Consider the following 22,971-nt stretch of genomic DNA (forward strand, 5'->3'; position numbering starts at 1 on the left):
CAACCAACTTATTAAAAGGATTCTACAATGATAAATGAAGAATGGAACTGAAGTTGATTTGGCAGGTGGGAGATACGTATCAGGTTTATGGTGTCCCTAAAGTGATCTTATTTAATGCTCCTCTATGAAGAATGCTATTCTAATCAAGTCTCCCAGATAGGTAGTTTTCCATGTGTATGAAAATCAACTAGTTAGAAACAAAGCTGTTCCATAGTTTACCACCCTTTCTTCCAAAGTACTATTTATTCTAGGATTTATTTGCATGTTGCCTCTCATTCTTCAAATTTTAATTTCCAAATTGTAACTTTAAAATCTAGTTTGGAGCTTTCGATATTAAATGATAAAAAAGATGTAAAAATAGCACCCCTGACCTCAACCAGTGAGTGTTTCCCAACTTCTGAAAATTGTAATTTAAGTATGGCAAATGCACACTTCACTTAGTGAAACTGGAAAACAAGTTGTCCAAACATGTTGTCCCCAAACCATCTAATATGGTTTACGTTTGTAACAAAAGGGACAAAGACTCATCCATCTGTACCTGTTTGACACCATCATCCTGAATTTTTATTTGAAATTCCTCACATATGATACCATAAGCCTTCATACAACTAATCCAAAACCAGTGTTACTGGAACTCGCCTTCAAACCCACAGGGTATGTCTTAACACATAGTAGTGCAAAATTCACACACAAAAGTCATTTCTCTCTGTAGACTTCGGTGTTCTCTTCTACAGCAACATAGTATTTCCACAGCTATTTTTGGAGGTGTCACTAAGTTTTTTCAAGACAAAGCGGGAAAATCCTCAGGGTCATCTGGGTTTGGAGCAGCAGTATGCATCTAAAAGAAAAAGCAAAATTAGATCAGTTGGATAAGAGCTACATATTTGTTTACTAAGATACACATAAGTTTGACTTTGTTCATTAAATCGCTGCAATAGTCCAAGTACTATTTACTGTTTATCCTTAGGTTTATCCTAAATGTTTTAAACTATACTTTATTAGAATTTGTCAAAATGAGAACAAAAGTAAAAAAAAAATACAATGACAGGAACGATAGGCACATTAGTGCACACCCCCTCTACTGACCACTTAAGTATGAAGTAGGGTCCATGGAAGTCGATTTGTGACTGAAACTGAAAATTTGTAGCTGAGACAACTGAATCAGGTAGAGCATTCCAGACTTTGACAGCTCTATTACTGAAATCATATTTTTTACAGTCAAGTTTAGAACGATTTACATTGAGTTTAAAGTGGTTGTTCACACACATATTATTGCGATTAAAACAGAAAAAGTCATTTACAGGTAAAGCATTAGTATGTATTATTTTCTATGCAATACCTAGGTCTGACCGCAAGCGATGCAGTTCTAAGTTATCCAAACCAAGAATTTTGAGCCTAGTAGCATAGGGAATTCTATTATGTACAGAAGAGTGCAAGACTTTTCTCGTGAAATACTTGTCAGATATATGGTGGGGATTCCAAACAGTTGAACAATACTCTAAGATTGGTCTAGCATAAGTTTTATAAGCTCTAATTAGCAATACAATGTTTCCAGAAAAAAAGCTTCGCAAAACTAAATTTACAACTCTTAATGCTTTTTTAGCAACACTGTTACAGTGAGCTTTGGAGCATAGGTCGTCAAGAGATAAATACATCTAGGTCATCAGTGAGGGTCATCTGCTAGATCAATGCCACCTAGCTTATACTTGACATTCTGATTATGTTTACCAATCTAAGACAGAGCATTTATTAATCGAAATTTGAAGTTGCCAAATAGATGACCATTCAGACACGTAGTAAAGATCACTTTTCAAAACAACAGAATTATCTGTAGTATTGAATAATTTTATGTCATCAGCAAAAAGGACACAATTGCTTTTAAGTTGATCACATAAATCGTTGATATAGAGCAAGAAAAGCGTGGGACCTAAAATGCTGCCTTGGGGAACACCACTGCTAACTGATGCAGGATTGGACAGTGAGTTCCCTATTTTGACTTTCTGCAGTCTATTAGACAGGAAAGCAGCAATCCACTTGTGCAAAGGTCCAGAAATCCTGGTCCTTTGTCAGATAGCAAGTTGTTTGTCTCTAAGTGGTGAACAATGGATTGGTTTATAATTGATTCATAACTTTGCATGTAACAGAGCACAAAATTGGTCTATAATTTTCGTCTGAACTAAGGTCACCCTTTTTAAAGATTGATATAACTATAGCTGATGACCATATATCAGACAGAGAACTAGTTCGAAATGAGACATCAAAAATTGTACACAAAGGCTCAGCTAGGATGGTAGCAAGCTTTTTCAGGAACTTTTATACATTTTATTAATATTAAAGTTTCTTTTCCTAGCTTTATTTATTCAATCCAAGCTTTTAAAAATCAGGGACTCAGAAATTATGTTCAATGGATCCAAGTAATTTCTTGGGTAGGAGTAGGTTCTGAAGAAATATTTTAAAAATGCAGATTTTTCGGTACATCTACACATCCTGTGATTTCTGTTGCCTTCATTTTGCCCAGGGACAATGCCATTTCGATTAGGCAGCTGTATAATTTAAATTACAGCAATGAAGTAGCCAGGGATTAGAATTAGCACATAGTAATTACCATCATTCCTGGCCTTGGCCATGAGTTTTCAACTCTTCGGACACGCCCACGACCTCCTCGTGCTCCTCTGGCTCCTCTTCCAGGACGAGGCAGATTCCCAAAGTTAATGTCCAGTTGAGAAGTGATGTCATTTGCTGCTTTTCGGGAAAAGTGAGAATCATCCTCAAAATCTTCCTTCAGCACCTATAATAAAATGCATCAACGTTTTTTATGGTTAAACCTAATACATCTTCAACTAGAAACAGTGCATCAAGAGCCAAATGACGTCTTTAAATTTAAAAAAGAATTGCCCTGGAAAAATAAAGGACACTACAGAGACATTCTAAAGAGAATAGAACCCCCCAGAGAAACTGGGCTCCCTCTATGACTCATCTCACAATAGAGTGAAACAACACAAAAACCAGTCTCAAGAGATGGCAATTCTCCACAGACACTTTCTTAAAAAAAAAAAAAAAAAAGCTCTTTGGTAAGCTAAGAAAGCAGCTGCTGGTTGGTACATGTCCACTCATTACTCTCATTAGTTGACTTTTAAGTGCTGAAACACAACTACACCAGCCAGCAAAATTTGAAAAATATGGCTATTTCTCTAGTAACCTTGCAAATGCTTGTGCATATATGTAAGTATGTGTAAGTGAACGGAAAACATATCTAGAGGATTCTTCACAAATTCACCAGAGTGGAAAAGAAAGAGGCTCAATTCATTCCAGCATTTATGGAATCATGCTACATAAATGCAGCTCTGTGCAGTTAATATATGCACACGACTTCATTCTTTCATGTGAACATAAGGCAGTCTGAGTAAAATCCATTGTTTATTCTCCCTTTCTCTAGTGAACATCCTGCTAAATGAAAGAACATACTCAGCAGTAGATTGTAAACTAGAAACTTAAACTGAACAAGTAATGTTGGAAAACCCACAAATGAGAAAACCAGCAGCAAAAATTCTTTTTTATATATATAAATATATATATTTATATAAATATATAAATGAATTATGGAAAAAAGAAACATTAAGACTGTTCCTGACATTGTTTTAAAATGGTCTGGGGTTGACATAAATTCTAGTAGTGTTTTTCAATTTATTCAGTCCCTAGCTAAAAATTTCAATTTAGTATAACCTAGACATGTTAACAGAGTTGAAAAGGAGAATGTTCTAAATTCTAAGGTAATGCTTACATCATCTCTATATTTTGACTTATGAATTACCACTGCTTTCGAAGGAACAGTGGTTTCGGGCTTCCGGATGTTGAATTCGGGCTTTGGTCGATTTTGCTCTTGAAGATTTTTCCATTCATCCAATGTCATCTCTTGAACTACTTCATCCACTGGCTCTCCTTCAGCAATTCTAAGGGTTTAAGTTGTAAAGTAAAAACAACTAGCCTGTGAAATGCCAGTGAGAGAAAGGTTGAATACAACTTAAATGAAAACAGCTACTTGAATTTTTATAGAACATTAAATGGTTCCTTGTTTCCAAATGATGGGTTACCAAGCTTGTAGAAATGCTATAGCTTGGAGAGCTTCTATTCAATGCTCCAATCAACCAGGTCTGCTCTCTTCTAACGTATTCTAGTTCCTATCCACTCCAAACCAGATATTCAGTATTTGTAGTTCACCATATGATCAGTCTGCATCAGGCTATTTTGGTAGGGTTGGGAGACAAAACTTTTCCTCAGTAAGATGCTTCCTTCTATCCCCCATTTTCATATTTTTAGGTCTTTTCTAAATACGTTTTTTTTTTCTCAACAAACTCTTGATAATAAAGGTATAAGGACTTCACTTCTATTATATTAAAAGGAAAATAAGCACTTTGAACACAGTATGCTGCAAACTAAATTCTGGTTTAAGTTTTTGAAAGCATGTGGGAACTCATAATTGCCATGGAATGAGGGCTTGCTGATTCAAACATTGGTTGGTTTTGTAGACATAGCTAGACATAGAAAGTAAAGGAATTGGTTTACTCCCCTTCCTCCTAAGAACACATCACTTAAACCAGGGGTCTGCAACCTTAAACACTTGAAGAGCCATTTGGACCTGTTTCCCACAGAAAAGAAAACACTGGGAGCCACAAAACCCTTCCCGTGCCTGATTATTTCTTGAGCGGCCACAAAACTAGCATATGTAGTTGAATTAAACGTTCTGTTTTCTTCTGAAACTTTTATTTTCTTGAATTTATCCATGGTTGGCCTACCGGGGGTTGAAAAGTTCAATAAATTGCGTGCTGGTGGGTGTTGCACATTGGTGGTTGTGACGCATATTTTGAGTGACAAGGAGCTGCAGCAGAGGGGTGAAAGAGCCACATGCGGCTCCAGAGCCACAGGTTGCTGACCCCTGACTTAAACCAAGGGTGTCCAACCGAGTTGTGAGCATCAACTCTCAAAATTCCCCTAACCCAGCATGACTTAAACTGTTTTCCTAGCCAGCTGTACACATTTCCTAACAAAGTAGTTGTTGAAGCCAGAGGGAGACCAGGCTGACCAAGATGATGAAGAAGGTGCAACAGATACTACTCTGGAGCATACCAGATTCATTCATTCATTTATTCAAAAAAGAAATGAAAGCAATGTAGAGGGATGAGCTGACAAAGATCCATTGTACATCATGTTGCCTATAGTTTAAGTAGCACAGCACGTATAAATGTTTGCAACCTAGAATGTGGTTTCGTACTAAACCTAAAATCTGTTACTGATCAATGATAGTAAATGTAAGTCTTAAATTTGGTTAAGAAACGTATACAGATGGCCAGGAAAACCTGTTTAGATCAGATATCTGCTTTATATTTTGTTGGATGTATATCAAAAATTACACTACAGTTTTGCTATCTGCTTCCTGCATGTCTTCTGAGATCAAATATGGTTTGAATATATGCTCAGTCTAAACTGATTGTAGCAACCCTGGTGCATAATCTACCTCATTTAGCAAGCTGAAATGTTTAGGTCTTCCATTACACTTCTCTGGCACCACTCCTCAACCTAAATCCATCTAGGATTTTGAGAAACACAGATTCAAATTTTCACTTGCTTGCAAAACTTACTGGTTACTCTGAGCTAATCATTCTTTTTCAGACTAATATACTTCACAGGGGAGCTGTTTGAGAGACTGGGAAGTCTCCAATACATTTGTTGTTGTTAGTTGCATGCTACTTAATTTTACTATAGAAAATTCAAGGTATAGAATCAATACTAGTCTCTATTAATGAATGGGATAGCTCACACTAGAGACAGATCCCTGTCTTGAAATTAATCCAAAAAAATGTTACTCTATTTTATTAGCCTGCCTGCCTGTCTCATACCTCATGAATAAACAAGGTCAGACATTGTCAAACAAAAGAAGAAAGAATCCATTTTTATTCCAAAGTATGAGATCAATATATCCTGATAAATACCATATTTTTCGGAATATAAAATGCTCCAGACTATAAGACGCACCTACCTTTCTTGATGAGGAAAACAAGAAAAAGAAATCTGCCTCCCAGCAATTTTGCCTCATTGCAGCAAACAGCCTGCTTTACTTTCATTTTCAGCATAGCTTGATTAGCACAAGAAAAAAAATCTGCTCCCAGCAATTTACCTCCTTGCAGCAAGCAGCAGAGGCCCGCGCAGCAATAGGCAATGGCAGTCCCTGCAGCCTCAAACAGCTGAGACTCGGGAGACAGATGCAATGGACAATCAACTTGTGCTAATTAGGCTGTGCTGAAGCTAAAATGGTCTGTTTCTTCTTGCTGCTTGCTACAAGGAGGTAAATTGCTGGGAGGCAGAGGCCAAAGGGTGGGGGCCAGTGGGTGGGCGGGGTTACATTCAGTGTATAAAACGCACCCAAATTTTCACCCCCTTTTAGGGGGGAAAGTGTCTTATACTCCAAAAAATATGGTATGTACATTTTCTAGAAAAGTATATGCAAGAACTATACAACTCCACGGTGACTCTGGGTGATGTACAGTCTAAATTTAAAACAATATGAGAAGTACAGACATTTTACACCCTATGGCCATGATGGCGAACCTATGGCACACGTGCCACAGGTGGCACTCGGAGCCATATCTGTGGGCACGCAAGCGTTGCCCTAGCTCAGCTCCAGCGTGCATGTGCACGCCAGCCAACTGAATTTTGGGCCTTCCGGGCCCACTGGAACTCGGGAAACAGGCCGTTTCCAGCCTCCAGAGGGCCTCCAGGGGGGTGGGGAAGGTTGTTTCCGCCCTCCCCAGGCTCCAAGAAAGCCTCTGGAGCCTGGGGAGGGTGAAAAATGGGCCTACTGGGCCCACCAGTAACTTTTTTGCCATCGTGTGCCAAAAGTGAGGGGAGTGCAAAGCAGGGGGTAGCACACGTATGTGTGTGGGGGGGGCGCAGGGGGGAATTGAATTATGGGTGTGGGCACATGCGTGCGCGACCCACCCCGTACTCCCCCCACTTTTGGCACGCGATGGCAAAAAAGTTAGCTATCACTGCCCTATGGCAACAGTTCTGTTGCCAATCCAGTTCTAAATTAATTTATAGGGAGAGCAGAATTTTCTTCTAGGGTTCTTGCTATTCCTTCTCTGAAATATTCTTTCAAAACCATATTGTTACCACATAGAGTTCAATGACGGCAAAAAGGCAATATACAGATCAAAACAAAAATAAAAAGACTTCAATGAAAGAATGAACGAGATTTAAAAAATCAAAGAAATATTTGTTTAAAATCTCATCCCTAATATCTAGGTCAAAGGACTTCAAACTTGGCAGCTTTAAGACTTGTGGACTTCAACTCCCAGAATTCTCCAGCCAGCTATGCTGGCTGGAGAATTTAAAGACCTCTGATCTAGGTTAACCTAAATATTAGGTTTTGCAGTTTATCCAAGAAAATTATAGCCCGCTAGTTGTTTGACAACATGTCATTACCAGCTGGCAAAGCCTGATGTAAACCATGTTACTAACCACCTGGATAAATCACAACATATATTTCAATAATTCCAAGAGTTTCTAAAGATCGGCTGAAATCATTAAAGCATTGTTATAATGCCCCAGGATCAATTCCATTTTCTAGTGGCCGTGCTGAGATCAGGTCCGCTTGGCACACAGTTGGAATAAACTTCCAAGCGAAAGGCTAGATCTTCTGACAGAGATTTAAGGAGCAACAAAAGCCAGATTGCCAAAGCAGGCCATACTTCATTGGAGGTTCTCCGTCGGGTGCTCCTGGGCTCTCTTCTGTTTCTGCAGTCTCTTCCATAGGAGCAGTCTGTTCCAGCTCACTGTAGAAATAGTAATGCACAGGTGAAATACAAAAGCTACACTAGACAGGATTCCTCACACGCCTTAAACAAAAACATAGTTCCTCACTCTCTTACATCATCAGACTGGGAAAGCTGCTTCAGAGCTTTGGGATGGTGTTGTGGTCCGCCAGCAGCCTGCGGACCTGGCAGAGGAGTTGGACAATGAAGAGGCTGGGGAGGAACATGGGCCAGTCCTGGAGTCAGGGGAAGGCCCAGACGAGGGCTCTGCGTCGGAGGCAGAGATGGGGCCAGGGCCATCTGGGAGTGATGCGTGGACTCCGGAGCTTCCAGAGGCGGACAGAAGAGAGGCAGAGGAACAGGAGGAGCCTGTTCCTAGTGCACGCGTGTGAAGAGCTGCCAGAAGGCAAGAGCAGCTGAAGAAAAAAGGACAACTCGGGAGTAAGGCCAGAAGATGATTGGCCACTCCCATAAGGCTTAAAAGAGCAGCAACGAGCCGTTGGGTTTTTTGTAGAAAAGCAACGTTGATTTCTGTGCTTCTTGTCAGCGTCTCTTGAACTTTGTGGGGGTTTTGCCAAGTAAAGCCTTTGGCAGGTTGCCAAAGACATCAAAGGTTGGTGATAAGGCCAACGGACTGGTTATTAAGAATTTTGTTTTGGACTGAGCATGAATTAATTCTCAGCTGTTTTAATAAACTAAGTTTGTTGAGGACTGAATTGTGTTTGGTAATCATTACTTGGGCCTTGGTCACAACAGGTGGACTCATAGAATATGAACGTCTGCAAGTTGCATGTTGCATTATGCACTGTATGAATCTCAGTAGAAGTATGTCATTAACTGAACAGAGGCTACCCAAATCTCATTACATAAAACCCCAGAAAATGCATGCCCATGCTGCTTCTTCCTTAACCCATTCCTCTGGCACAAAGCCAACAAGGAGATACAAGCATTTAGCTTCTGTCCCTGATCATCTTCCAAGATATTCACCACTGACGAATATAGCTAGCAGTCATTTTTCTATTTAAATTTCAATCATTTCGTTTTCCCACAAAGACAAGCCTATGCAAATCTTTACTTTTCCTTCATGGATTACTATCTTTAAAATGATCTAAGCTGGAATTTGAGAAAGCCATCTGTCTTCAGAGATTGAGATAAAGGGTTTTTTTTCCAACTCTTGCTTGAAAGAAGATTTAATGTGAACCCACACACACAAACGTAACCACAAGGCTACGTCCTTTTATTACAGGAACTTCGGGTTTTTCAGTGGAGCAAGACCCGACATGTCTTCCTGTTCAAAATCCTGCTTCCAAACGTTTAAAGCTGAAGAAAGCATCCAAATGTTAGTTTCTTTCTCAGTTCTTATGATCTAAGACAAAAAAAGAGACAGATGTGTCTCAGCCCTGCTAAAGCCCCTTGAAAAAGAGGCCTTGGGGAAAAATAAATTCTGCACTGTTTACTGCAGCAAGATTAGTCTAGACAAGTGTTTCAACATAAAAAAGGAGGCAAGACACGGTGGGGGCAGGGCAAGAGTAAAGGAGGAACTGCCTACAACTCAAATTGGATCTAAGGTGAGATAATTAAGGAAATTCACAAATAGCAATTTGCACCCTTTCCTTCCCCACTGGCCCTCAGGGTGTTACATTACAAATCACCCTATACGTTTCATATTATTCAGTTGTACACTGAAAACAACTTTTCAAAACCATAGGAAAGGGACTTCTCTTCAGTCAGCATCCAATAGTTAAAATAAGTATCTTTAATGTTATGGAGATGTGGAAACAATGCCCTGGAAATTATGAACACATTTCTCATACCTCATATCATCCTTAGCAGTTCCCCAGTTACGTGGTCCACTTCCGCCTCTTTTATCTTCTGCACGGACTCCTCTGTAGATAGAAATTTCACTTGTCTTAGAAATTAAATTAAATATTCACAGAACTATGCAGGTTTTTACCAGTTTGAGATCACTTCCCAAGCATGTGTATGAAATTCCACTCTCAGAATTCCACAGCCAACATTTGAGAATTTTGAGAGCTGAAGCCCCATGTCTGGAGAGCATCCCCAAGAAGCAGAGCTACAAACGATTAAATTTTACAAAAGTATCAGCATTCCCATCACATTTACTTAAGACTCCTTATTATGAAGCTATTACTTATTTTGTATATATATAAAACCCACTTTTGGGACCAGCTGATTCCAGGACAGCAGCCAACAGTTATTAAAAAGTTTTACACATTAATGAATCAAATACATGTAAAAAAAAAAAGTTAATCAATTACAAGTCATAGAACAGCAAAGCCAATTTTCATGCCAAATTCCTGTCTGAATATAAACAAAAGGATAATACACAAGGGAGCCAACCTCACATTTCTTAGCAATAAGTTCAAAGATTGATTTAAAAACGACAAATGCACATACAAAGCAGCACTTACGTTTTGTCACTCCCGCTCTGCCGGTCAAATTCCCGCTTCCCTCTTTGATCAAAGCCATTGAAGGTCCTGTTCATACCACCACCTCTGCCTCTGCCCTGCAATCCGGCCCTTCCTCCCCCACGACCTCTCATTGGCCTTTCCCGATCAAAGCGCTCTATTGGTCTGAAAACAAAAGGAATCATCCGTCAATTGTTTACTAAATCAAAGGTAATATATTGTTACACCTTGGTCCTTAAATCTGTTGTCATTATCTAGAATAATGGAAGTCATTTTCAATAAGCTCTGTCAATATTCCAAATGCAGCACTGAACAAGTTTCTAATTTCAGTTCATTCATTCATTCTGCGCTTGAGAAATTCTGCAGGTTAAACACTAGAACATCCATGGTACATTTACAGGTAGTCCTCAATTTACAGCCACAATTGAGCCCCAAATTTATGTTAAGTGAGAAATTTGTTAGAATAGAATAGAATAGAATAGAATAGAATAGAATAGAATAGAATAGAATAGAATAGAATAGAATAGAATTCTTTATTGGCCAAGTGTGATTGGACACTCAAGGAATTTGTCTTGGTGCATATGCTCTCAGTGTACATAAAAGAAAAGATACATTCATCAAGAATCATAAGGTACAACACTTAATGATAGTCATAGGGTACAAATAAGAAATCAGGAAACAATATAAATAAATTAAGTGAGTTTTGCTCCATTTTATGACCTTCCTTGCCACATTTGTTAAGTGAATCGCTGCAGCTGTCAAATTAGTAACATAGATGTTAAGTGAATCTGGTTTCCTGATTGACTTTGTTTGTCAGAAAGGTCACAAAAAGGGATCACATGACTCCGGGACACTGCAACTGTCATAAATGTGAGTCAAGCATCCGAATGTAAATCACATGACCATGGGGAATGCTACAACAGTTATAAATGTGAAAAATGGTCATAAGTCACTTTTTTCAGTGATGTTGTAGCTTTGAATGGTCACTAAATGAACTGTTGTAAGTCGAGGACTACTTGTAAAGAGCAAGTAATAAACACCCCTACTCCCACATTAAACCACAGATAATAATAAAAATAATAGAAATAGATGCCAATTTTAAATAAAAATTGAACTACTAATCATGCCAATTCCAAAGCAGCTCCCAGCTCAGAATACCTTTAAAGCAGGGGTGAAATGCTCCCGGTTCGGACTGGATCACCCAATCCGGTACCGATGGAGATGGTGGTTCGGAGAACCGGTAGCAAAAATCCTTCCCCCCCCCATACCCAGCTGAGCCACACAATCATCAGAGGCTTTTTTTTTACTTTTAAAAGCATTTTTTCTACAACCTCTTCGGCCAAAAAAATGCTTTTAAAAGTAAAAAAAAAAAAACCCTCTGATGATCGCGCGGCTCAGCTGGGATCGTCAGAGGCTTTTAAAAACATTTTTTCTACAACCTCTTCAGAATTGTAGAGTTGCCTGATCGGCAGAGGCTTTTTTCCTTTTAAATGCCTCTGACGATCCAAGCTGAGTTGCCTGATAGGCAGAGGCATTTAAAAGAAAAAAAAGTCATAGGGTACAAATAAGAAATCAGGAAACAATATCAATAAATTAAGTGAGTTTTGCTCCATTTTACGACTTTCCTTGCCACATTTGTTAAGTGAATCGCTGCAGCTGTCAAATTAGTAACATAGATGTTAAGTGAATCTGGTTTCCTGATTGACTTTGTTTGTCAGAAAGACAACTCAGCTGGGATCATCAGAGCCTTTTGAAAACATTTTTTTACAACCTCTTCGCCAAAGAGGTTGTAGAAAAAATGGTTTTAAAAGTAAAAAAATAAAAAAAAATTGGCCACGCCCACCCAGTCACATTCCCCCCCACCAAGCCACGCCCACAGAACCAGTAGTAACAAATTTTAGATTTCACCACTGCTTTAAAGCTTTCAATCCTAGTACAGAATCTCAGATTTGTACCAATCTCAAACGTAAAATTTTCCATGTATAGACTTTATGTTTCAACTTTACAGGAAACTAGATTCATGGTATTCAATTTATTACATCTTATAATTTTAGTCAGTGATTTATATGCTGTGAATATGGCTCCTAAACATGTTAATTTTAGCCTAAAGCTTAATAGTGAGGTTTAAAACTTTAAGTGATAATACATTTTATAATTTCATAAGCAATTAATGATATATTAGAAAACTGTAATCTTCCTAACACATTAGATCCCTTGTTTAGTTTGTACTGTAGTTTGTATTTAGTTTGTAATCTTACGGTTTGTATTTACCTTGATGTACTTTTTACATGTCTTTTTAACAGATAATCCTGGAGTTAATACCAGTCATTCAGCAACCATTCAAAGTCATGACAGCACTGAACAAGTAGTACTTATGACCGGTCCTTGAAATACCAGCTGTTGTAATAATCTTGCTGTCATGATTGTGATATTTGCACTTGGTTAACCAGCTTGTACTTATGACAGTTGCAAAGTCTCATGCTCATGTGATCACTATTTGCGACCATCCCTGACCATTTCCCACAAGCAAAGTCAATAAGGAAACCGGCAGGAAAGGTCACAACTTGTTCCCTTAAGTTGCCCCCAAGGAAGCCCATTAGAGATCTTATACTCCACAGCACTTGCCAACTCATACTCCACAGCATGCACCTCTAGCCCTTGCTGACCCGCCTACATTCCATAGCATCCATCCATGATTCCTAGTCATTGTCTCTTAATATCTGCCTGTGTCGCTCACCCACACTCTGCAGCACTCACACGCTCCTTGTCTGGAATTCCAACCTCTTCCTGTTTAACAACCTGTGAAGTCCTGGAATTACAACGGCAACTGACGGGATTGTTGTCACTAAGTGATGTGGTCACATGACATCGCACGACAAAAGTTCTGGTCCCAATTGCTTTCATAACCCAAGGACTATCTCCATTAAATGTTAACATCATTTTTAAAAAGTTTTAATTTTTCTTATTAACTGATTTTTACATTTTCCAAATTTACAATGTATAAATAAATCCTTCAACAACACATACCTTTCTAGTGTAAACTCTGCTTGTCTTTCCATTTCATGAGGACAGTATTCTCTGAAAGGTTTCCATTCAGCTTTATCTTGTTTTATCTCCGTACCTCGGTTTTCATTCCAGCCCTGTTGTTCTCCTCTTTTTGGAGCTCGCTTTTGGCCTGTGGAAAATCAACATATTTAGATTAGTGGCATTAGTTACATTTAAAACAGGGGTAATTGCCCCGTGTTTACTATAATCACCCAATCCTATTATTTTTGATGCTATTTTCTTTCTGTCCCAAACAAAATATCTTAGCCCATAAGGCAACTCAGAGCAGCAAATATTCCAAAGTGATAGAGAAATTCCTTGGAAATTTCAATATTTAACAACAAAATCACTGCTATCTATCTATTGCTGAATCAAATAACTTTAAGTTCACTATACAGGTAGTCCTCACTTTAACAATGAAAACTGGGACTGGATTTTTTATTGTTAAATGATGCACTCATAAAGCATGGCTGCTTCTCTTATCAATAGCAATCCCTCCAGTCCCTACTGCTGTCATTAAGTTGTGTTTGTGAGTTGTTAAGCATGGATTTTCTTGCAACTTCCCACTGACTTCCAACAAGCAAAGACATTGGGGAAAACCGGCAGAAATTTGCAAATCCCATGCAGCTCGCAAGCAGGCCAGTATTTATTTATTTATTATTGCGATTTATATGCCGCCTTTCTCCCTGGGGACTCAAGGCGGCTTACAAAATGACAATTTCTGATACAAATCACAACGAAATAAAAATTAAAATCAGCAACCCTATTAAAACAATTTAAAATTATAACAGTGTATCCCCAATGGATCAGTTGATGGAAGAGTCACGTCTTCAGCTCATGACGGAAGGAAAGAAGGTCGGGGGCGGTCCTGAGCTCGGTGGGCAATCCATTCCAGAGGGTCAGGGCTCTCACAGAGAACGCTCTCCTCCTAGGGGCCGTCAGCCGACATTGTTTGGCCGAAGGTACCCTGAGGAGGCCCACTCTGTGAGAGCACACAGGACGATGGGAGAGCGGCTGGAGATGGTCCTGCAAGTACCCCGGGCCTAAGCCAGTAGGCTGATAAATGGCTGCTGCTGAGTGGAGAGGGAGCAGCGGGGATGTGCAGCTCAGGGACATGGGTTGAGAAGGATTCAGGAAGGATGCAAGAGGGTATGCAAGTGGCAAAAGAGGCATAGCACAAGCACAGCGAATAATGCATACAGGGTATGCAAGTAGCTGTGGAGGCAAGGCGCAGGTGCAAGGCTTGGAGTGGGTATGCAAAGTGCATGAGGGGCCTGTTTGAAAAGGGTGCATAGAGGTGTGCAAGTAGGTGGGAAGGTGTGGAAGGAGCACAGTGAGGCTTGTGAAGAGTGCACGAGGGTGGCACAAGTGCATGGATGCACTGTCAAGATGCTCTATGAGTGCAGAGTTGCTGGGAGAGACTTAACCAAGTGATTCCAACTTCCCAATTGACTTTGTTTCTGGGAAGCCAGCAGGGAAGATAGCAAATGGTGATCACATGACTATGGTATACTGCAACTGTCATAAACATGAGCCATTTGCCAAGGACCCAGATCATGATCACGTGACCATGGAGATGCTGGGATGGCCAGAATTTCAAAGACCATATGCAACTACCACTCATTCAGCACTGTCATAACTTCAAGAGGTCACTGAATGATTAGTCATTTAATCGAGTACTCTGTGTGTGTGTGTGCGTGCGTGTAATCGGCAGGCTTCAGGCCTATGAGCTATTTTTTTATAGAAGAGAAAATAACTTTGATCAGAAACTAAGAAGTTTACCGTGCTACATTAAAGCAACACATGAACAGTTATGGGACATTCAAGAACATCTCTGAATGTGCTGACATATTATACTCACGAATTAGACTGATCAATGAAACAAAACTCTCAAATCAACTTTAGCCCAACACTCATAGCATGACTGGATACAACTATTACAACAGTACCTGCTGTTTCTGAAAAAAATTAATCGGAGGAGTAACTCTGCATTATAAATTTTAGTTTAATCTGGTTGCCCAGCCCCAGCTGATACTAATCATATTATCACACTATATACTTTTAACTTATACCAAGGTTCCATAATTCTGATGCACACTGTTAGATTCAAAGGTAGTAAGCATTTTTCCAAGGTACAAGCAAACATTGTTATGCCCAAACAAAATCACAATTTCTTTAAAAGACTGATATTACGAGAAGATATTTGCAAAAGGAATTAAAGGGCAGAAGTAAACAAACCAAGTGTTAAAAATAAAGCACCACTGCATCCTGAGAGTTATCAAAAACCTTTTATCAATTCTGCTTGTATTAACCAACTCAAGAGTGAACTGCACTAAAAAGTTTATTTGCACAGAAGTTAGAAAATATTCCAAGGTGTTATTCAAATTAAATTACTATTAGAGATCCTTTTATTCGGTTAATTGAAGAATTCAATTTTGGCATGAAACCACCAAGCTTGAAGCTTTGCAAAATCATCATTTTGAGTGAAAGGATGAAGGCAGAAACACATGGTAAATAACCTGACCAAAGTTTGTCAATCATTTCTTTCATGAAGTTTACAAATCCAATTTATGAGAAATGTTGGTGGAGATTCCAGACAGCTATTATTATTCAGAGTAGAATAGTTAAACAGAGGTCCAAATAGAATATTTCAATACAAGGTATGTATACAGACTCCTACACCAATCAAGTCACTTCCTTAGAACAAATGAAGAACTCAGAAGTGGATGTAATACTTGCAGTATTTTTGGAAGTAAATTTAATTTACATTTAAATTGAGCTAAAATTGAATATCATTATGACTGTTCTCATATAGTTCATAATCACCTCCTCCTAACAATTCCAAATTGCAATTTTTATCTTAGAGCTCAAACTGTACACTTCTGCCTTAGCGAGTGGATGTTGACTACAATTTTAAAACTTTAACCTAATAAATTATTCCATAATTTTGAATCTATCTGTATAGATAGTTTACTTCAAGTGGGCGTTTCTGCTAAACACATAGTAAAGATGAGGTCAGAATTATATAATTCTGTGTCAGAATTATACCTTCTGAATATACAGGCATATTGTTGCTGAAGAAACAATAAAAAGGAGAGATAATCCATTTCTGCTATATAGGGTTTTATGTAATTCACAAGGCTGAAGCCTCACAACAAATTTCACATATATGAAGACAAGACAACAAGAAATTAATACTGCTTTAAAGTAAAGAGATTAGCCTTCTGAACCATCAAGGCAACTTCAGTCCACTGAAGAAGTTTGTTGAGGCACTACATATGCCTAAAAGTAATAAATAAACAATCCAACTTTCCTTATCATATAAACAGCAGAAAAATCCTTCAGAAGGATTAGACTTCACATGTTTAAATGCCCTAAAACATATGTTTGTGTGTGTGTGTGTGTGTGTGTGTGTGTGTGTGTGTGTGTGTGTGTGTGAAAAGTCTATTTTACAGTATTCAAAACGGTTTCACTTAAACGATGCTAAACAAAGGATATGAAGGGACATTCTAAAGAATATTGTATTTCATAGCCACACAACACCTGGAAAAATCTCTTGTAAACAAAATTAAGTTTATACTATAAAAATTATTTCAGCGTAAGAAAATTGTTTGTATCTGCTAATCAGACTGAAGTATTTCCGAATAAAAACTATGTTTGCATGTATTTAAAAATTCTAATTTTATAATGTGAACTACAGTATCTTAGTGGCTCCGTGCAATGATCTATCGCAGGAAAGAAACATGGAAAAGATCCTATTAATTCTCCCAAACTTCTCAGTGGTTTTCTTAATCACTGATAATTATAGTACATCATACAAATATTGCATCATCTACAGTAACTTCCACATAAAACTCTTCATAATTCAACTCTAAAATTGTTTTCCGGAGTTGGGAACCTCCAAAAGCATGTAATTCAACTACTAAAATTCCTAGCCAGTGTAGGTTTGGCAGAGAATTCTAGGAGTTGAAATCCACCTATCTGGAAATTACCCAATTAAGCTAAATAATATTTATCATATATTTATCAATTAATCAGACAGCCTGTTCCATAGATTGAAATACATCTGCTGGGCCATTTCTTATTATTACTTTTAATAATAACCCATTAGGTAAAGGTAAAGGTTCCCCTCGCACATATGTGCTAGTCGTTCCCGACTCTAAGGGGCAGTGCTCATCTCTGTTTCAAAGCCGAAGAGCCAGCGCTGTCTGAAGACATCTCCATGGTCATGTGGCCAGCATGACTAAACGCCAAAGGCGCATGGAACACTGTTACCTTCCCACCAAAGGTGGTCCCTATTTTTCTACTTGCAAGTTTTACATGCTTTCGAACTGCTAGGTTGGCAGAAGCTGGGACAAGTAATGGGAACTTATGCGGCACTAGGGATTCGAACTGAACCGCCGCTCTTTTGATCGACAAGCTCAGCATCTTATCCACTTAGCCAATAACCCATTGAGCTCTAATTATGGTTGCAGTATTTTATACAACTTGACAAACAAAATATCTCAATGAATAAATATATGGAATTATGTTATGCAATAACTTTTAAATAGATCTGCCAAATGCTACTACTCTATACTTTTATTCTTTGGATTTTTAATCCTCATATAAATTTGTTATACTTGGATCAAAGTCTGCTTCTGCAAATCTTTTTGCATTCTATAGTTAATTTTCATCTTATTTACATTTTAGCTTCAATTAACACAGCTGTACTCTGAACTAATGATCCTATTTATTATATTGAGCATACCATTTGCTACAGAATGAACAATATATTTTAATATTAAATGATTGTACAACCACATCAGAATTGTATGTTATCAATTCTAATAAAATATGCTGGTATTAAATATAAGAAGCAAACTTACAATTATTAGTTTTAACATTAGCTTCTTTTTTTTGAAGAATTCTATTTATATACTGATGTTCACTATAGTTGTTATTTTAATATATTGTTTTGATGACTTTGATCCATACTGAATCTATCACGAGGTGGGATATATGTTTTGTAATAAACAAATATTTACATGAATGATGAAACAGCAAAATATCATCAACATTTGCATATAAATTTAACACTTCTAATCCATGAAGGATCTTTTATATTTATTAAAACATCCTTGCATCTACTATAAAATTAAAACAACATATTGGGAATATAAGCCCTGTAAATTTTAAATTACAAATAATAATATAAAACCCTAGGAACCCTAGAAACCAGCAGACTGAGTTAAAATCTCGCCTTAGTCATAAAAGCCAGCTGGGTGACTTTGGGCCAGTTACTGTCTCTCATCCCAACCTCACCTCAAAGGGCTGTTGGTGTAGAAAAAATAGGAGGAGGAGGAAGTATGTTCACTGCCTTGAGTTATTTATAATAATACATGTGTAATATATATAAATAAATAAAATTAATTTAAACCTAACTTCATGAAAATGTCCATTCAGAAAATATTATCTTTTCTTTTCCTATAAAAACAATCTCATCTCAAGTTTTCACACAGTTTCTCCCTCCCCCCCTTTCTCAAGTTAATTTCTGAGAAAAAAACAGATGTACCAAAAGCAATTTTACAAGCTAAGGAAAAATAAGAACAAATCAACTAATGTTCTTTATTATCTACAAGAAACTCAACTTTGATAGATGGTTTCAATTTGGAAACCAAGAGCAGTAAGACATCTTATACTTTAAAAAATGAAGGAATTGTATGTTCATTGTGACATAGCGTACATTTTTATAAACTCAAAATGGCTCAAAGACAAAGTGGCTTTATGCACCACTTTCACATTACCTCTGGAAAAAGTAAGATAATTTGTGACAGGAAAGCAGCTAGTTTATACCGGTTTGGATTTGAGAATTCTTAAAGAATAAAAACAAATTTAAGTGTTTGATGTGTTATTTAGACTGTCTTGCCTGCAAAACTTTGTGAAAAATTCATGAATTGCCAAATACAGGCTTGAGACTACAATTGCAGAAACTTTACCAAATGAAAACAATTAGTTTTGCGTGCCACTACACAAAATCGTTAGAAAAAGATTTTGTAGCAACATGATAGATTCCACTACAGGAAGTTATCAACTTGTACATTTAAAGAATGCAAAATTAAACCTACATAATTACAATTCATCAAGCCATTTATAAGAAGACTTTTACATGGGCTAATTAGCTCTCAAAGATAAAGAATGAAATAGGAAGGGAGTTGCTACTGCTTATCAGCCATCAGCTCTTTTGTAGGATTGGCTGAGCAACCTTCAGCCAGTTTCTGCCTTAAAAACATCAATTTCAACCCTTTCAACTACCCCAACACACATACATTCAGGAATGTCCAGTCTTGGCAACTTTTAAGAGTTGCCCAGAATTCCCCAGCCAGCCAGTTGAACTCCACAAGTCTTAAAAGTTGCCAAGCTTAGACATCCCTGCTCTAAACTTTTAGTCTTGTGCATTTTGTTGTTCTGCCAGGCTGGGTTATCAATATAAAGATTTTAATTGGTTTTAAATTGGGTTCTTAAATTCAGGGTTTTATAAATTGGGCCTATTATTTAATAATTTTAATTATTTTTAAATATTGTCTGTCTTTGTGTTTTTAATTAGGCTGTACACTGCCCTGAGTCCTTCGGGAGAAGGGCGGTATAGAAATAAAATTAATAAATAAAATAAATAAATAATAAATTTTGTAGACTCTAAAAGCCACAAAAGTGATGCTGGAGAGGCTTAATGAAGCCTTCACTTTGTTGTAGCAACCACAAACTCTCTTCCTACAGAGCTAACTATCCATATGCTATTCAAAAGATGATCAGACCCTGACTGGGGAAAATATGCAGTTCTGCTGACTTGGGATACTGCGGTTTAGACCAAAATGTGCACATATCTTAAAAGATAGCCTGTGTTCTTATTCCTTACTTGTTCGTTTTAGTTTTGGCTCAATACCCGGAGATACAAGAACAAAAACTGCCAGTTCAGGTATATCTTTTAACTAATATACCTCAATTTAATTTCCACAGTCATGAAAATTACTAGAGCTTTGGAGAACTTGAAATTCAAAGGATAAAAGGCTATTTGGATTGCTTGAGGGTGCAGATGTCTCATCTGTTTGCAATTCCTTAAAGCAGCTGTCATTTGCTCTACTGTATACAGCCAGTTTAGTGTGATGGTTAAGGTGCTGGCCTAGAAACCAGGTGACTGAGGATTTTAGGCCTCCCTTAGCCATGAAAGCTGGTTGGGTGACTTACGGCCAATCTTTCTCAGCTTAACCCACCGCAAAGGGTTTGTGTGAGTACAGGTAGTCCTCAACTTACATTTAGTGACCTTTCAAAGTTACAACAGCACTGAAAAAAGTGACTTGTGATCATTTTTCAGTTACCACCTTTGCAGCATCCCCAAGATCATGTGATCAAACTTCATATGATTGACAACTGGCTCGTATTTATGACCATTGCTGTATCCTGGAGTCATGTGATCACCTTTTGCAACCACCTCACATGCAAAGTTAATGGGGAAGCCAGATTCACTTAACAACTGGGTTACTAACTTAGTAACTGCAGTGATTCACTTAACTGTGGCAAGCAAAGTCGGAAAATGGGGCAAAACTCACTGAACAAATGTCTCACTTAACAGAAATGTTGGGCTCAATTGTGGTCTTGAGTCAAGGACTACCTTTATATAAAAAATACTACTCATTTCTGTGGTTCCTAAGCACTCAAAACACTATTACTAAGACTATACACTGTGGTTCCCACTAGTACCCACTAGTAGTAGTTCCCACTAGTTCAGGTTCAAGCCAGTTGCATCTGGATACATAAAAAATACGATTTTATTGGTCCAGATAGCACTATGCTTCATTAATAAACAACAATGGAAGAGAAAAGTAGTATCGAAATTATTTCTGGCATATTTCTCATGGCACACATCCTGCTACTTGTTTCCTTTTAACCTGTTTCATTCATACTTTTTTTTAAAATGATAATCCACTGGAACACCGAATGACTCCAGGAGACCAGTGAGAGGAGGTTAGGGAAGGCTCTGGCTCTCAAAGAGAGTTTTAAACACGGATTCAATTAACGAACGAATCTTCAGTTGCATGAATGTCATTTCAAAACAAAAACCGAAACATCAAAGTATTGTGAAATTTGTTTCCACTAAATTAAGATGACATCACTTTTCCGGTTGGGTTTAAGGCTGCGGGGAGCCCCAACGAGGTCATAGGTACTCGCGTCTTGAAAAAGAGCCACAACCCCGCTTGGTGGAAAGCGCCTTTCCGCTGATGAAGCGCTGGGCGGGGAAGGTTTCGCTATCTGGTGGCGCCGACTAGCCCGGTTAATTACATCTGAAGGCGGAGGCCGAGCACCACGGCAAGTTAGAGCCGCCCTTCGCTTTCAGCACATGCACCACCTGCAGTAAACGCCACTGGGAAAACAAATATGTATGTATGTATGTATGTATGTATGTATGTATGTATGTATGTATGTATGTATGTGTGTGTGTGTGTGTGTGTGTGTGTGTGTATGTATCTCGGCCAGACGCCACAATAGCTCGCGCCTTTCCTGGGATGAGCCGCCCCGACCCGAGCTGAGAGGAACCACGAGCTAGGCTAGGGCAAGGCCAGCAGGTGGCTGTTCCGCCCGCGTCCCTTCCACGCCGAGCCAGAAAGACGCCTCGCTTGGTTCGCGGTATTTTCAGGCGAGAAGAGCCGACGACTGACCGAAAGGCAGAAAAAGGGAGGGAAGAGCGCACGTGCGTCCGTCCGGGGTCTGCAAAGGGCCAGGACCGGCGAAAGACCTTCCGCCTCCGCCTCGATCCAAAGGGGGACTTGCCCGACTCCGATACTTTTTCTTTTTTTTTTTTTAAACAACTCGTAAACCGGTTCTAGCTCTTCCTTGCTCGCATGGCTTTGAGCGGACTGCTTTAACTAACGAACGCCCAATTTTAAGTGCGCCCTGGAGCAAATTGTCCGGGTTAAGCCTGCGGGTCGCCGCTCGTTTACCTAGGAGCGAGTTTCGTGGGAATGAATGAGATTTGCCGGAGGGGGCAAGGCGCTTCTAATGCTGCAATGCGAGTCGCCGACTCTACGGGCAAAAAGGGGAGCCGATCAAAGCGGGCTTGTTTCAAGAAGGAAGCCCGCCGGATTCGGTCTGCACCACTGGCCGCTTTCCCACTCCCGGCACCATCTCCCGCTTCTCCCATTTCCTGGTCCACGCAAGCCCCCTCCCGCTCCATACCGGGTGCTGTGGGGCTCTCCGACTGCAAGAACGGGGAGCCTTTCCGCTCCTTCTGGGATTCTCTTTTGACAGCGGTGGCGGCAGCGACTCCTCCGGGGCCAGGTTTTCTGCCGGTTGAAAAAGCCGCTTCTTCGCGCTTCTTGCTCTGCTGCTTGCGCTGCTCTGCCTCCCGGAGGATGTCGAAAGGGTCGGATTCATCATCGAGCAGCTGGTGGAAGCGGTTGGCGACGGCGCAGCCAAAGCTCTCCTGCATAGTTGTGGCGGCGGCCACGGGGCTGGCCAGCGCGCCTTTCATTGTCGTGGTGCCGTCAGCCGCCGCCGCCGCAGCAGCACCCACCCCTTCCCGAATGCGACAGAAAGAAGCAAGCTCCCCTCAGCACGGCCCAAGTAACCACGCCATGACCACTCGCCCGCCCCGTCCGACTGCGCTACCAATCGACGCGCCAGCAATGCCTCCAGCCCTGCCTGAGCAACCAATC

The 22,971-nt window shown here is 39.3% G+C and overlaps 1 protein-coding gene across 1 annotated transcript; it reads right to left on the reverse strand.

Annotated features, from left to right (window-relative positions):
* Positions 1-533: 533 nt before the first annotated feature.
* HABP4 (hyaluronan binding protein 4) lies at positions 534-22,959 on the reverse strand. The gene is made up of 8 exons (XM_034410074.3): positions 22,493-22,959; positions 13,265-13,412; positions 10,241-10,402; positions 9,623-9,694; positions 7,746-7,829; positions 3,782-3,950; positions 2,606-2,788; positions 534-838 (listed from the first exon to the last, which is right to left on the reverse strand). Exons 1-8 carry the CDS (start codon positions 22,785-22,787, stop codon positions 782-784), a joined length of 1,170 nt encoding a protein of 389 aa, XP_034265965.1. The 5' UTR covers positions 22,788-22,959; the 3' UTR covers positions 534-781.
* Positions 22,960-22,971: the final 12 nt, after the last annotated feature.

The sequence above is a fragment of the Pantherophis guttatus genome, chromosome 2 (assembly GCF_059756535.1).
Source record: "Pantherophis guttatus breed Tessera chromosome 2, ASM5975653v1, whole genome shotgun sequence".
NCBI lineage: Eukaryota > Metazoa > Chordata > Lepidosauria > Squamata > Colubridae > Pantherophis > Pantherophis guttatus.

Coding starts and splice junctions, on each gene's coding strand:
- HABP4 (XM_034410074.3), bottom strand. CDS start 22,787: ATGAAAGGCGCGCTGGCCAGCCCCGTGGCCGCCGCCACAACTATGCAG. Junction 3,951..7,745: donor GACGGAGAACCTCCAATGAA/GTATGGCCTGCT, acceptor TTAAACCCTTAG/AATTGCTGAAGGAGAGCCAG. Junction 2,789..3,781: donor AGTCAAAATATAGAGATGAT/GTAAGCATTACC, acceptor ATTTTATTATAG/GTGCTGAAGGAAGATTTTGA.